The following is a 14698-nucleotide window of genomic DNA, read 5'->3' as shown; positions in this document are numbered from 1 at the left end:
AAGAATCCCCTGAAAACCTCTCCTGGAGCTTGTCAGATCAATATCAATAACCAGCAGGAAAGATGTTTGAACTGAGAAAATTGGAAGCAAATCTGGTATGATAGTACTTTAGTCTTTAAAGCAAAGTGTACAGCCAAGCTGGAAGCCAGGAGAGAGAACAGGAACTTCAAAGAAGTTCAAAGGAACTTTTCTTTCTTTTCACTACCACTCTTTGCTCAGCTATGTGTTTCTGCCCGAACAGATTGTTCTGATACCTTGAAATGTACAATGGCATCATCCTATGCAGAACTGGTCTCTGTGAACTGTACACACCAGTAAGTACCAAAATAAGCCAAAAATCTCGAAAAGCAACAAGCTCCATCAGTCTGTAGTCCACCTGTCTTCTTAGTAGGCTGTCAGAAAAAATAATGCCAGACACAAAAAATACTTCCAGTCTTCTCCATATCAAATGTTTTGGGATTTGTACTTCATCTATTATCCCCAGTTGAGGAAATAAGGTAATAAATGGAAAAGACCACCAATCTATTTCATTAATGTCCCAATTTTATGACTACACTTTAACATTGCTTTGTTCCTAGAGCCAAATAGCTGAAAATCCTGCTTTGGTCAATGTTTGCCTAAAGGGTTGCTCAAAGTCAGCCTTTTTGATTCACCTTCGGTATGGGAGAATAGCGAGGTGAAGTGTAAGCAGAGACACTGAGAAAGAGTGTGTGCAACAGCAGCCCAGGTAGCTGGCATTAACAGGGAAGCAGTCCTGCTGCCCAGCCCTAAGGGAAATTGCATGGCTGAAGAGCTTTGGTCAGGAGCAGAAATAGAACAACTCGGGCCAGCCCCTCCTGGACTGCCAGGAACACTGGAACAGCAAACAGGCAGCTCCTTCTGCTGGTTATTCCCCGTGCAGAACTGCTTTTCTTTGTGCTACAGGTACACCCTACTTTTCTGAAACCTTTACATCACCTGATTCTCTCGTTTTCCTAGTCTTGAATCCTTCCTCCAGACTTTTTCACTTTTATTGAGTTATTCAAACAGCAGGGATAAAAGGGCCCTTTCAAAACTCAGAAGGTTGTTGCAAGATTTAATACAGGCAGAGAGTTTGGGCTGCTCTAGATAGTGAAGTTAGGGTGGAAGAGGGATCTACCACCCATTATCACTAACATCCTGTTTCTTTGTCATTATCGCTTAATTATCTTGTCTTGTTTATTTAAACAACAAGGCAATTAAGAGGCATTGTCAATGGAACAGAACCCTGGCACAGGCGAATGGTCTCTGCTGTGAGATAAATGCCAAGATATTTAACAGGCAGCAGCATAACAGGAGAGAGATTGTTTCCAAAGCACTGGGCAGTGATTGCTGGAAAATGTGTGCCATTGCTATTGCAGGATACCTTACAGTCCTCCTAATAGTCATTAATTGTCTACTGCTGGGAAGGCCCTTGGTACTTTCTCTAGATATGGCTGTACCTTATGAATATACCTAAAATACTCTGCTGGAGTTTGGCATTACCAAAAGAATGCTGTAAATACCAAATGCCACAAACCAGAAAGAACTCAGAAAATAACAACTGGAAATAGCAATGACTTACAAGAAGTAGGCAAATATATTTTCATCAGGATATTACTTATAGGGCCCATGAGATGGAGTAGAGGCATTGTCCTATCTCATCAGACCAACAATTCATCTAATCCAGTGGCTGTTCTCTGACAGCACCACACAGCAAATTGTTCAAGGTGTGTAATATTTTTGCACCAGGTAATGAAAGAACAGTATGCCTGTAGCAGAAGTTTCTACCCAAAATGTAGAACTAGTGGTGTTTTCCATCCTGAAGTAGCAGGAATGATTTGTCATTTCATTGTTTATTTTAGTGTAATCATGCTAACCACTTGCACAGCTTAATGTTTTTTGAATAATTTTCATTTTGTCTGGATTTGCATCAAATAAGAGTGGAAATTTGCAATTAGTAGATGTGAAATGAGAACCAACCGTCTTTGGTAAGCACAGAATGCTTATGGGAGAGGACCTGGTAGGAGTGAAGACACTTTGAATGGGCTGGAGGGATAGAAAGGATTAGGTCTGAGGTTTGAGGAACTTTGGGAGAGAAGCAGTTGGGAGCAGGTAAGATGAGCATCCTATGGGGAGCTGTCATGGTTTCACACAGGCCTAGCACACATGAGAGTGGCTTGCTCACCCTCCCCTGCCAAATCTGGGTAGAGGAAAAAAAAAAAAATTAACAAACACTTCATGAGTGAGATAAGGACCGGGAGACACACATCAAGGGCAAAACAGGCTCAACTTAAGGTTGCAAAGTGTTACTAACAGAATCAGAGGAGGATATGAGAAGTAAAGTAAGCCCTTAAAACATCTTCTTCCCCCCAGCCCCTCCCTCCTTCCCACCGACAGTGCAGGGAGACGGGGCATGGGGGTTTTGGTCAGTTCATCACTGAGATTTTCTTCTGCTGCTCAGGGAGAGGAGTCCTTCCCCTGTAAGGCTGTGTGGTCCCTCCCACGGGAGACAGCTCTCCGTGAATTTCTCTGGCATGGGTGCACTTCCAAGAGTGCCAAACCTCACCTGCTGCAGCATGAGTCACTCCCATGGGCACACAGTCCTCCCAAAACTGCTGTGGTGTGGGTCTCTTTCCATGGGGTGCAGTCCTGCTCCAGTCTAGAAGCAGGGCCCCCTCTCTCCACTGGGTCTTCCACTGGATCACAACCTCCTCCAGGCATCCACCTGTACCTACATGGGCACCTCCCCCACAGGCTGTGGGTGGATCTCTGCATCCCTCATAGATCCCCACAGGCTGCGGGTGGATCTCTGCATCCCTCATGGATCCCCATGGGTTGTGGGTGGATCTCTGCATCCCTCATGGATCCCCATGGGCTGCAGGGGCACAGCTGCTTCACCTTGGTCCTCACCATGGCCTGCAGAGGAATCTCAGCTCCAGCGCCTGGAGCACCTCCTCCCCTCCTTCTCCACTGACCTTGGTGTTGACATGTTGCTTCCCTCACATGTTTTCACCTCCTCCTCTCTGACTAGAAGAAATACGGTGTGACTTTGTTTTGATTTTCTACTTAAATATACTATCACAGAGTCATTACCAACCTCTCTCATTGTCCCAGCTTTGGCCAGCAGCATGTCTATCTTCAGAGCCACCAGGGATTGGTTCTGATGGACATGGTGGAAGCTTCCAGCAGCTCCCCACAGGAGCCACCTCTGCGACTCCTCCACTACCAAAAACCATACCATGCAAAACCAATACAGGAGCATTTCAGATACTCACACTTCTGGAAGCCAACCTTCCACCCTTGCACCAGCCTCACTCTCTGTTTTGTTGATGGAAAGATGGTCTTTGCAGGAAAGGGTTTTCGCTAGTCTAGTGGAATAATGCATATTTGTTGCAATGATTATAAAGAATGGCCTGAAGATTCCTTTTCCAATTGTTCTTAAGGGTACAAAGTTCATGTTTTGGGTTTATGTTCATTTCTGCATGGCCACTTTAATACAACAGAAATAATAGCAGACTACTCTGTGGGTTAGTGCTTTAAAAACATATTTATTTATTGATATTTTTAAGTGCTTGCTTTTTCCTTGTTGTTCTCTGGGGCCAAAGGTCTATCTCTGCCAGAAACATAGCACTTAGGAGTCGAGTTTTGAGCTTAGAAAATACAATTGCAGAAATGGTGTACACTTTGGGATAGAAACAGAGAATAAGAAATGGAGTGGAGGGCTGAAAGGAACTGGGAGCTACCAATAAAAAAAGCATAGATTGTTCTTTCATACTGTTTTGAGATTCTACCTGTAGTTGTATATTTTCTTCTTTTTTCATCACCTCTTCTCAGTGATTCCAAACACTGGGGAAATACTGGTGCTGATGTTGCATAGATTATTATGACAAATGCCACCACCACTTCTTCTTTTTCTCTCAGATATGTGAGCCCCATTGCTTGATTATCTACAGATCATGTCTGACTCCATTTATCATTACTTATTAAATCAAGTTTGACTCAGAAAAATAATTAAATGTTTAAATTAAGGCACACAATTGGGTCTTTGCTGGCAAGTATATGGAATATTTGTTAATATTGAAAAAGAGATGAAAGATGTTCTAAATTTATCTCCCCAACATTTCCATTCAGCATAATAATGGACATTTGACAGTAGCACATTGTTGTCGAGCCAGTGAGAATCATTTCTGAAATGAAGTGATCACACACCTTTGAAAGTAGTCTCACACAAACCTGGAATCATTCAGGGTAGAATAGATAAATTTTCATTCACCTGGGAGCTGCATTTTAGCTGCCTTATGGCTCAATAAAAATGAAATTTCAAATGAATATAAAAATCATACTTAAAAGACTTCAAATGCAGAGTATATAAGTGTTTTCCAGCATCAATATATAAATTAATATGTACCATCTGGGTTACATCTGGTGATATTAAAGTGTTGTCTCATGAGCAGAATAGGTGTGAGAACCATGAAGAAAAGCTGAGCAGTTCTGGCACTTACTGCAAAGGAGACAGCATTCATATGTAATTCTAAAAGTAAACTGCCTTGCCCCTTCACTGCTGCTGCTTTTCTGTCTCACTGCTTTTCTCCCATATTTTTCCTTTATTTTCATTTAATTTTTCCTAAGGATGTCCAACAGCATCTCCATGATGCAGGCTGCCATTTCCTCTAGGTCCAGCTTTTGCAGCAGGCCTTCAGTCACGTCGTAAGTGAAATCAATGGGTCTTATGTTTTCCATGGTGCTTCCACAACAAAACTCATCTTCTTCTCATCATTCTCTGAAAATTCTGCCCAGAAAAGTATGCACCTTTGGTTCCTCTAGTCATCTTCAGTTTCTCAGTAAAACGTTCCCGTGGCCTGTCTTCCTCTAATCCATTATTTTCTTTAAAGACTGTTACCCATCTGGACCTCTGATGTCTTGCTAGGGACTTCAGAACCTGAGGGATAGTGGACTGTACTACCTCTCAGAAGTCAATTCCACAGCTGAAAGAGAAAAAAAAAATATTATCCTTCCACACAGCTATTTTATTTTTGTTTTCAGAGAGAGTCAGATGATGTGTTAATTTGATAACATTGATCTTCCCATGAAGCAGGGGAGTGAATAACATGGCCTTTCCTTTTCAGAACTATTCTTTGCTTCTGTGGGCTACACAATCACACTGTGAGAATGGCCTTTTGCCATGTGCTACAGACAAACCCACCCAGTCCAAGAACCTGCACATTTCAGAAGAAATGTATGTAAAAGCTCTATGCACAAATAAAACCTCAGCCAACCTGTAACTGAGGAAAGTGCAGGAGAAGATGCCCAACTTCTGATTTACCATGTGTGAAATTAAAGTACTTCAGCACAAGTCCTTACATGAGCAAGGAAGAACAGCACAAAATTACTCACCTAAAGAGATTAATCTCCTTCTGTACATAAACAAAAATCATATTTGTTCCTCTGGCTTTTCATATAGGGTATGTTCACCTGTAGGATCTGCTCTCACCAATGGATCTTCAGGTTACATGTGCAAGAATTTTAACATGTAAAAAATGTGCCTAGAAATGTGGAGAGAAAGCCTCTTCTAGCTCTGACTCACCAGACACTAAGTTATAGACAAGTCTGGCATGTGTCTTTCCCTTTGCAATGCATGTAGGAGGCCCTGGGCTTTCCTAACATGCTTTCCCTAGGTCCTCTTCCAGGAGTAACATTTGGAGAGGGAAACTCTTTTTTTTTAAACAACTCAAGATATTATGCCTTTAAACTTACTTGATTAAGCAAATGAACACATTTTAACCTTCAGAAGTAGATTTTCAGACTGGCATCAACTGCTTTGAATTATGCCAAAAGGCAGGTATGTCTGAAGGTTTCTCTGCAAAAAGCATTATATAAAGACATGGTTACAGCCTAAATTACTTCCCAACACACCTAAATGATTCAGATACAAGGAACAACATTTTCACTGCATTTTATGCACAAGAAACTGAGGCTTGCAGTTGAACAAAGAGACTCATCATTGTTATGGACCAAGGAGTGGCCCTAGTGGCTTTGCCATTGTTCTCAGTCCAGAGCTGGCATCTTCTTTCCACACAAGACAAGTTATCTTGAATTTGGGCTCAATGCAGGAGAGAGGGATGAAGTGAAAGGTGTCTCTTTCACTTGGATGAACTACGGTACAGGTGGAAAAGTTACAGTATTTTTTATTTTACTTTTAAATGAAGCGTTAAAAAAATCTGCCAGGCAGAATATTTTTTCAGCTTTCTTTCCTAACCCTAGAGTGGCTGTAAAACCTCAGCAGTTAAAAATGTTTTCTCTGGCTCCAAGTCTTATGCATCCATAAAAATTACATTTTAAATAAAGAAAACATGTTTTGTTCCAGCTCCAGCGTGGCTCTAAGACATTACATATTTTCTAAAAATGCATTTAATTCTCATTTAAAAGATCTTTCAATGCACCATGACTGAATAATTTGTTGAAAACTCTATATATGTTCTAATCTTCAATTTATCAACCTTAAACCAGCATTTTGGGATGTGGTAGAAGAAAAGCCTTAGATTGAAAACCTTTCATAGTTTCCCCTGACCACATTTAGTTCATGGCCTCTCTGGGGATGTCTGGGCTTGATTTTGTGTCGTGTGAGAAGTAGAGCTCCCCTTGTTTTTAAGTGAAGTCCAGATATTTTTTCAGAGAGCCTGAAAAGGTTTGAGACCTCATGACTTAGAGAAATGTCACCAAACATTTCTGCCTCTTTGGCTAAAGCTGTGATTGTCCTCCTCTGAGCAGAAGGGAGGGTCTCATAAGATGTGTGGCTCTTTCAGAAAGGATCCATCCTAAGAAACGAACTGCATGATTGCCATTGTTCCTTCCAAGCTCCACTAAAGGCTCTCCCTTTAATCTTGAGCATTTTCATTTCATTTCCTTCTTTTCAGAATGGGAAAACTAATTTTTACTGGCCTTAAGGCATATCGTGCAGAGATCAATTCTCATGCTTTCAGCAGGCATCATTTTGCAAATGCCTGTTTTAATGGAGCTGCTTTGAGTGAGGACAGGGGAGGAGAATGGATGCTCAGATTGCCCATGAGGAGAGACTGTCAAGGTTTGCAGTGCACAGAGCCTGTGCCCTCTCTCCCTGCTGGTCCCTGAGCTTTATGTGTCTCACTGGAGGCAAGGGACAAAGATGAAATTAGGGGTTAGAGGGGAAGAGCTCCCTCCAAGAATGGCTATAACGGTGTAAAGCTATTTTCTGCTTTGTTCTCCATTCCTAACTCTTCTAAGGGCCTCCAAAACTTATTATCTGGGAGATTATATACATTATGGTTTATTTTTCCCTCACTCTCCCTCCTTGTTCTTGCCAAAATGTTTTTCTGTAAAATTCTTCTGCAACACACCACAGGCAGTTTGGGTGTTGCCTATCACTTACAGTCATGTATGACGAGGCAACCATCATCCCACTCTTCATTCCTCAGATAAAACACATCCCAACCAGCACAGCCTCTGTTACATATCAGGTTCACGTGGGGCTTTGAAACAAAAATTTGGGAAGAGACTGATGAGAAGAGTTACTCAAAAGAGTATAAGAAATCACCTGAATATCTTTAGGTTCAACCAGCCCCTTCCTACAGAAGCTGACTGGGAGTATTTTGCCTCTGTGGAGAATAGGTTCCAGATCCACCTTATCTTCCAGACTCATGCCATAAGTCAATGAGAGCTGTGGGATAAAAAATGCTGCCTCACAAGAGGTAGCTTTGTCACCAGCTCCTGTGAGCTCAGAGCACACCAAAACTGCCCAGGCAGCCTTTACCTCTCCACAACCAAGACACAGGATACACACAGCCAGCAGCACCCTGCTTTCAAAGGTAAAGCTGCTGCCCACCACTCACAGAGCTCAGCCAGTTCCCTGCTGTTGGAGCTCTTCTGGGCACTCCTGGAAATGATCTGCATTAGTTTGCAAAACTCCTTAATAACCTTTTTATATATTGAAAATTAAAAGCTGCCAGCAAGAGCAAATGGACTACAGCCATCTACAACTAGAACATAGTGAAAGGCATACATCTTTATTTTTTTATATAAAGTAATTTTAATTTAAAGCCTGCTGTCTTCTGAGATTCTCAGTTCTGCTTAGTATGAAGCATTATAAACATGGTTAAGCAGAATCTGTTTATGTTGGAAGTCTAAGGGAATAAAAATATTTTCACAGATCTGTTAAAAAAATGTCGTGGTCAGCTCTGTCTCATGCTAAAGAGTACTTATCTTAGGGATGGCCATAAAATTCACAGTATCTCTTTAGCAGAGAGGAGCTGGAATACTTATTTCTTCCCTGAACAAAGGACTGTCACATTCTTTCTAAAATAATGAGCATGATTTATTCATATTCAATAATTTTAGTTAAGTGCTGAATGAAGCTATCCCAAACATTGTCTATTAATCAAAGACTAGAGAGACAGCTCTCAATTACCACAGCACTGTTTTGTTAGATTCCTGCATTTGTTAGAAGCAGCACATTGTCACCTTTTTGCTAGAGGTGACTACAAAAGCTGAAGGAGTAAAAGACCAGGGTGGCTTTGTGAATTGTGTACAGGGACCCTGCATTTACTGCTTCACCTGGCTGGTTGTTTATGAGATCTCAGCAATCCCCCCACTGGCATGGGGCAGCGTGTCTGTGACGTGAACACAACCAACGGCAGTACCAAATGTTGCCACTGAGAATTAATTGCCTTTTGTTACACCAATTTAATGAACTGTTTTTCAGGGACATCTGGCTTCCCTGCCTGAGGGTAGGGGAAAAGGTGGACTACCAAGAAGGCAGGAAAATGCTGCTCTTCAGCACATTTTATCTCAAATATTCCTATTGTTATTGCTTGCTGCTATGGCCTCGTATTCTGCATGATTGATCCACACTCCTACATGCTCTCTTCCCAACATCTCCATGCACAATCTTCTCCCACATTCCCATGTTTATACTACACTACACTGCAGAGTCCACTTAAGGCTTTTCCCTGGTTTTCATGATCTCTGCTAAGCTCTCTTCTCCTCTAAGACCTCATTACAGCACACAAAAACACTGACATGGGTAGAGTGATTCTTGCCACCATTTCCTGCATTAGCACAGAGGATCAGTGTCTCTCTAGAAGTGGGACCTTATTTTTACTAAATGGCCTGTGAAAGCATTTCCATTAGAGATGGTTTGGTGTGTTATAACTAAGTGGATGGAACAGAGTGAGCATTTATTTACCCAGGAAAATTTGGATCAGACAGCACATCTGGTTTTCATTGAAATCCTCAACTTTACTAAAACAAAAAGAGTCCAGCTGAGTTAACAGAGACTCAAGGAAGGCAGGTGGTGTGATTGCAAGAGAGTTGAAACAGGATCAAAACATGAGCATCCTCCAATGCTTCAGTTCAGATCATTCCTGGAAAGCATTTTAGCATCCAGTTTGTAGGACTGAATGAGTAAAAGGATTGCTTGTTAAGTGCTGAGTGCACAAGCAATCATGTTGTTTCTCTGAAATGTTTTTGTTTTCTTTCCTTTCTTCGTAAATCTTAGTATCAGGTGGGTCAGCCTAACCACTGCACAAGTCTGAAAAAATACATGAGCTGTTTGCAGTGGGTACCACTACCACACTCAGCTTCGTAGCAGCCACACCGGATAGACTGACTGCTACTTGTGTAGAAGCACAGGACATCCAACTTAGCTGTCAGTTCTCAGGAAGAGTTTTGAGAGGGATGAATAATGCTAGGACTCAAGCCTGGCTGAAAGCTTTGTTCTGAAAGCAGTCACAATATGCAGCATCTGCTGCTGCAGCTTCAGGGAACAACAGTGATGGAAAAAGAAATTTTCCCTCAGTCTGTTAGTGCTCACAACTGTCCCCGGTGATCTGGGATTCCAGGACAACAAAGTCCTTCCATTTCTAACAAGGTTAAACCTTCTTCATAATGTGGGAGATGTGTCCTGCATAGTGGGCACAGTAGGCCCTGTAGCAGTTTGTCCTGGATATCCCACTAGATCTGGAAAAAAATTATTGAGGAAACAGAGATGCTGCCATAGGAAAAATATTGGGACTGGCACAGAACACTGAACATTTTTCTCAGACACCAGGTGCTTTGAAATGGTGTTTTGCTCTTTCTATAGGTAGCCTTATGTCTTAGCAATGTGCTTATGTGAGAAATAATGTAAAGAGGTGCCCTGTTTGTGTATGGGCGTATGTGCCTCTTTTGCTGGCTGTGCTGGGCTGTTAGCCTGGCCCTGACACTGTGGGACAGGACCAAGTAGTACCATTTTGTGATTGGTACCATCAAACCGATATTTCACTTACTATTTTTCACATCAGCTAAGACTTCAATGAAAGACTCAAAGAAAGAACTAAGGTTCCTTGATCCTCAGTCCCTGCTCTAATAAAGGAGTGATTAACATTACAGTTCATTATTATTTTCAATTTCAACTCCCATATGAAGCTAGAGGAGCTGCAGTACTAGCCAGAATCCTATTTTCTGCCTGTCAGTTAAGCAAATGAAGTCCCAAGACAGTTTGACTCACCTTCATATATAAAAGAAAATTCTTTATTCCAACACACCTGTGTCTTTCTTAAAATGTGTCTTTATTCTGAAAAGTGACTGTCAAAAAGTTGCATCCTTTCACTCAATTATCTATTCCCTGTCTGTATATTTATCCAATGTATTTAGTACTAGAATGAATTTTTACAGTTTTTTCTTTCACTTCTTTGTGTTGACAAAGGTATGAGAAAAAAGCTGGTTTCCATTCTGGCTCATGTGTCATCAAGAGTTGTTAAATGTTTTTCATTTCTAGGACCAAAATGCTGCCTCTTCAACTATTACTTTGCAAACTCAGAGGAAAATTTATCTGCAAAGGTTTAATTGTGAGTAGAATTTGATGTAATGAAGCTTTAATGGCAAAGCTGTATGAGCCAGAAAATGCACAGCTTGACTTTCAGATCCCAAGCTGAGTCTGCAAGTGGAGATGCTTCTAAACTGAGAAAATGTCATTCAAGTCACTCAGGCACAATAAATGTGAATCCCTCACCACCTTTTTATGGTAAAGAATAGGCTCATATGAACACTAATGGAGGACTGAGACACTGATGGCTACTTCTGCATAACCAGGGTAGTATTTAATGACAAGACTCAAAGAAGCATTGTGTAAAAATTGTCAAGCTCAATACACACAAATGGCCAAGTGTGTTTTCTTTAGAGCAGAACAACTGTGGTGCACCAAAAATGCCCTATTTTTCCAACTCTACCAGTCTGCTTAAAGAAAAATTACTCCCTAGAAATCTTCCCCCAAGCTGTCATGGCTGCAGTGACATTTCCACTTTTGCTCAAGAACTCATCTGGAGAGGCAAGTTCTAAGAAAGCCTCAGGGAGTGATGGCCATTAAAATCTCTGATTTCATGTGAAGAATAGTGAAATATGCCAGCCAACCAGGAGTTGAAGTCTGGGAGGCTGTTCTAGCTGAAAAAAGTAAGTACAGCAATGTTCATTGGAGAAAATTACAAAAAAATTCTATCACGTAAAACTGCTAAACAACCTTTCCAATTCCTCATTCACTTTACCAGTGTGGTCTGAAGATTATTTTTAGAAGCAAATCTGTATTTAGAATCTATTAACTCAGTTTTCCTGCCTTAGGTTCTTCCTCCAGGCAAAACCAGCCCAAATAAAGCAGCTGACACTGTCCTTGTTTACACAGGCAAGTACTGAGTATCTTGGGTCTCTTGGCCTCTGGGAATGTTTCTAGGCAGAGCCAAGCTGGTTAAACAGCCGTCTGAAGCGTTGGAGATGGAAGGTAAGAAGGTAAGAGTAGTCTTTGATAACTGGGAAGCTCCAGTTGTTGGGAGAACATTTTGTCCTGCTATTATTTGTTGCTCAGCACTGTTATGTTGTTGCCAAGGACTGAGTTCACCCTTATGCAGCTTTGTAATTACTTGTGTGCTGTGAATCATAGAAGAGTTTGGGTTGGCAGGGACCCGGACATTTTCAGCTAGATCAGGTTGCTCAGAGCTGCCTACAGCCGGACCTTGAATGTGTCCAGGGGTGGAGTATCACCTCCTTGGTCAACCTGTTACAGTGTTTCATGGCTCATCACAAAAGATGCATCACTCTCATCTTCCTTATATCTACTCTGAGTCTACCCTCTTTTAAACTATTACCCCTTGTCCATCTCAACAGGCCCTAAGACCCATGTTTGTACTGAAAGGCTGCAGGAAGGTCTCCCTGGAGCCTTCTCTTCTTCAGGCTGAACCACCCCTACCTCTCTCAGCCTGTCCTCATAGGCAAGGTATTCCCTCCCTCTGATCATTGCTCCCCTCTGGATTGCTTCAATAGGTCCATGTCCTCAACTGAGGACTCCAGAGCTGGGTGCAGCATTCCAGGTGGAGTGCCAGGAAAGCAGAGCAGAGGGGCAGAATCACTTCCTTGACCTGCTGGCCACGCTGCTTTAGATGAAGCCCAGTATAAAGTTGGCTTTTCTGGGCTGTGAGCACACAGTGCTGGCTCATGCCCAGAATGAATATCAAAGGGTAACTTCAGATAAGTTCTTGCTAATGCCATATTTTTAAACAAGCACATTAAATAGAAAGAATTAAAGGCCAGCACTGAATCTTGTTAAATTTACTATCATTTTGCAAATTGATGAAGATATCTTCAAAATTGTACCATAGTAGCTCAATTCAGCTGTCATGTAGTCAGTTACAACTTGCCCTATTTTTGCATAATTAATTTCCCCAAATATTTTGATTTCTTTGCTCAAACATACAGTGTTACTGTATTGCTAATATATTTACTTGTTTCAAAAACTATATATAGTTCCTGGCTGGTTTATCAGTTGTTTCAACAGAATAAGAGATAAAGTGACCCCTGTATCTTCAAAGTGCTGCATGAGGTTTTAACACTCATCTCTCATTAAATTCAATGATACTCAAGCTAAAAGCATGAATAGTTCCCTCTCTTCACTGCCCTCTTACCTACAGCTAAAAGACAGGCAAGCCTGTGATCATTCTTTTCTTTAGGTGCCCCATGTTAACCTGAAACTCAGTAAATACAGTTTTTATAACCCAGTCCTTTCAAACGTTAGTCCATGCAGCACAGCGTTCTTTGTTCAGCTTCCAGGTACAGTGAGAGAACAGCTTCCAGGTACAGTGAGAGAAGTACTCTTGATGGGTTTGTTCACAGTCTCTACATGGTCATCAGTCCTTCAGTGGTGATCTGTTATATATGCTGTGAATAATGCCTAACAAACACTTTACTGTATATGGATGCATGTAACTAGCACTATTTAAGTGGAACCTCAAATTTCTCAGCATTTTCTAAATGGCCACACTTCATTTAAAAGAATTCCAAAATCAATCAATGTTGTATAATAAAGAAAGAATACCTATTAGTATAAAAATAATTTCTCCACGGGGTTTGATTTGTTTGCTTTAGTTTTTTTAATTCCTTATACAAAAAGCAATCCCAGGTCAGTAATTATCAATTGTCACCTGACAGAAAAACTACAGGCCCCTTGAGCCTTTTTTTTTTTTTTTTTTACTGCCCTTTTAACCCAAGGGTACTTCCTTTTCCAACAATGCTTTTACACCCACCTAGGACAAGAAGTGAGAGGTCCCATTGTCCTTTGTGTTGTGTTACTAAATGAGTGGACACAGAGGCTCAGAGGGATGAGCTCCTGCTCAGAGCAGCCTTTTAGCCCCCTGTAAGAAATGATAAGCAGTGACTTTGCCAGCTGTTGTTGGAGGCAGCTCTGACCTATGCTTTTCCCAGCCTGCTTACCCAAGACTATAGGGAATGAGACCTGAGCTCTGTGTGTCACCTACTTGCTTTGTGTGCCCAAAGAGCATCTCAAAATGAATGGCAGCCTCATCTGATCAAGCAGTTTTCCTCTTTCCCTCCCCTTTTCAAGAAGCAGCAACGTCATTCTGGCTATATTTAAAATTTGTTTTGCTAATTCTGTGGCCTGACTATAAAAATAGAGTAAATGATACTGGGTGAATTAGAACTGAATTATGCTAGTGCAAAAGTACAGGTGAAGCCACTGGTTTTCTGTGAAAACTGTACAGGAAACCCAGAACAGAAACACAGAAGGCAAGTTCTCATCCTAAATCCAAAATACAGCACTATACCAGCTACTGTGAAGAAAATTAACTCTATCCCAGCCAAAACCAGACTAAATCCATCTCTAAAATATAGAGAGGTGATACTATGCCCACAAATCAAATACTTAATCACTGGAAACCTTAATAAGAATGTGCTAATTTCAGTTCAGAGTAAATGGTCAAAGGCAATCATTCACATCCCTTTCATGATTACTATACTGCTATGGAACTAATGCTAAGGCTGTGTTTTCTGTTACCAAAACCTTATGAAAAACCTTCTTAAACCTAACAGAAATTAAGTGTCAGTTATGAAATGTGAATTCCTGGATTTTGTTAGATAATCTCCAAAAATACTAATGGTAAACAAACAAGAGAGTCGCATAAAGGAATTACAGCAATAAACATTTCATTTACAATGTTTTCCTCCTGAGGGTAAGAGCAAAACCTTCCAATACTAAGGAGGAAGTATTTGTCATGAATATCATCTTTCATGTGCCTAACTGCTTCTGAACTGATCTGGAGTAGAGCCCCAGTGTCACGTTGCTTTTAAAACAAGGGAATCCTGACTTCCCTGAAAGCAACCTAACAGGTAGGTATTAGCAAGACTGACA

The 14698-nt window shown here is 41.2% G+C and overlaps 1 protein-coding gene across 4 annotated transcripts in view; it reads right to left on the bottom strand.

The window, feature by feature from the left end:
- Window positions 1-3539: 3539 nt before the first annotated feature.
- The window catches only part of LOC128799849 (translation initiation factor IF-2-like), a 35072-nt gene continuing 23913 nt past the window's right edge, over window positions 3540-14698 (bottom strand). The window contains exons 1-4 of one of the 4 annotated variants that reach the window (XR_008434851.1): window positions 7571-7677; window positions 5755-5857; window positions 5395-5543; window positions 3540-4985 (exon numbers count right to left, since the gene is read on the bottom strand). Coding sequence is in view for 2 of the 4 variants with exons in the window: in XM_053964677.1 (XP_053820652.1) it covers window positions 5810-5857 (48 nt within the window). In the remaining 2 variants the exon portion in view is untranslated. Of the gene's footprint in view, window positions 4986-5394; window positions 5544-5754; window positions 5858-7405; window positions 7500-7570; window positions 7678-14698 lie in introns of those variants that run through there. The other 3 variants (XR_008434852.1, XM_053964677.1, XM_053964684.1) reach the window with 3 other exon arrangements.

The sequence above is a fragment of the Vidua chalybeata genome, chromosome 1 (assembly GCF_026979565.1).
Source record: "Vidua chalybeata isolate OUT-0048 chromosome 1, bVidCha1 merged haplotype, whole genome shotgun sequence".
Classification (NCBI taxonomy): domain Eukaryota; kingdom Metazoa; phylum Chordata; class Aves; order Passeriformes; family Viduidae; genus Vidua; species Vidua chalybeata.
Note: the sequence above shows the minus strand (reverse complement) of the source record. Positions and strands in the feature narration are given on the sequence as shown.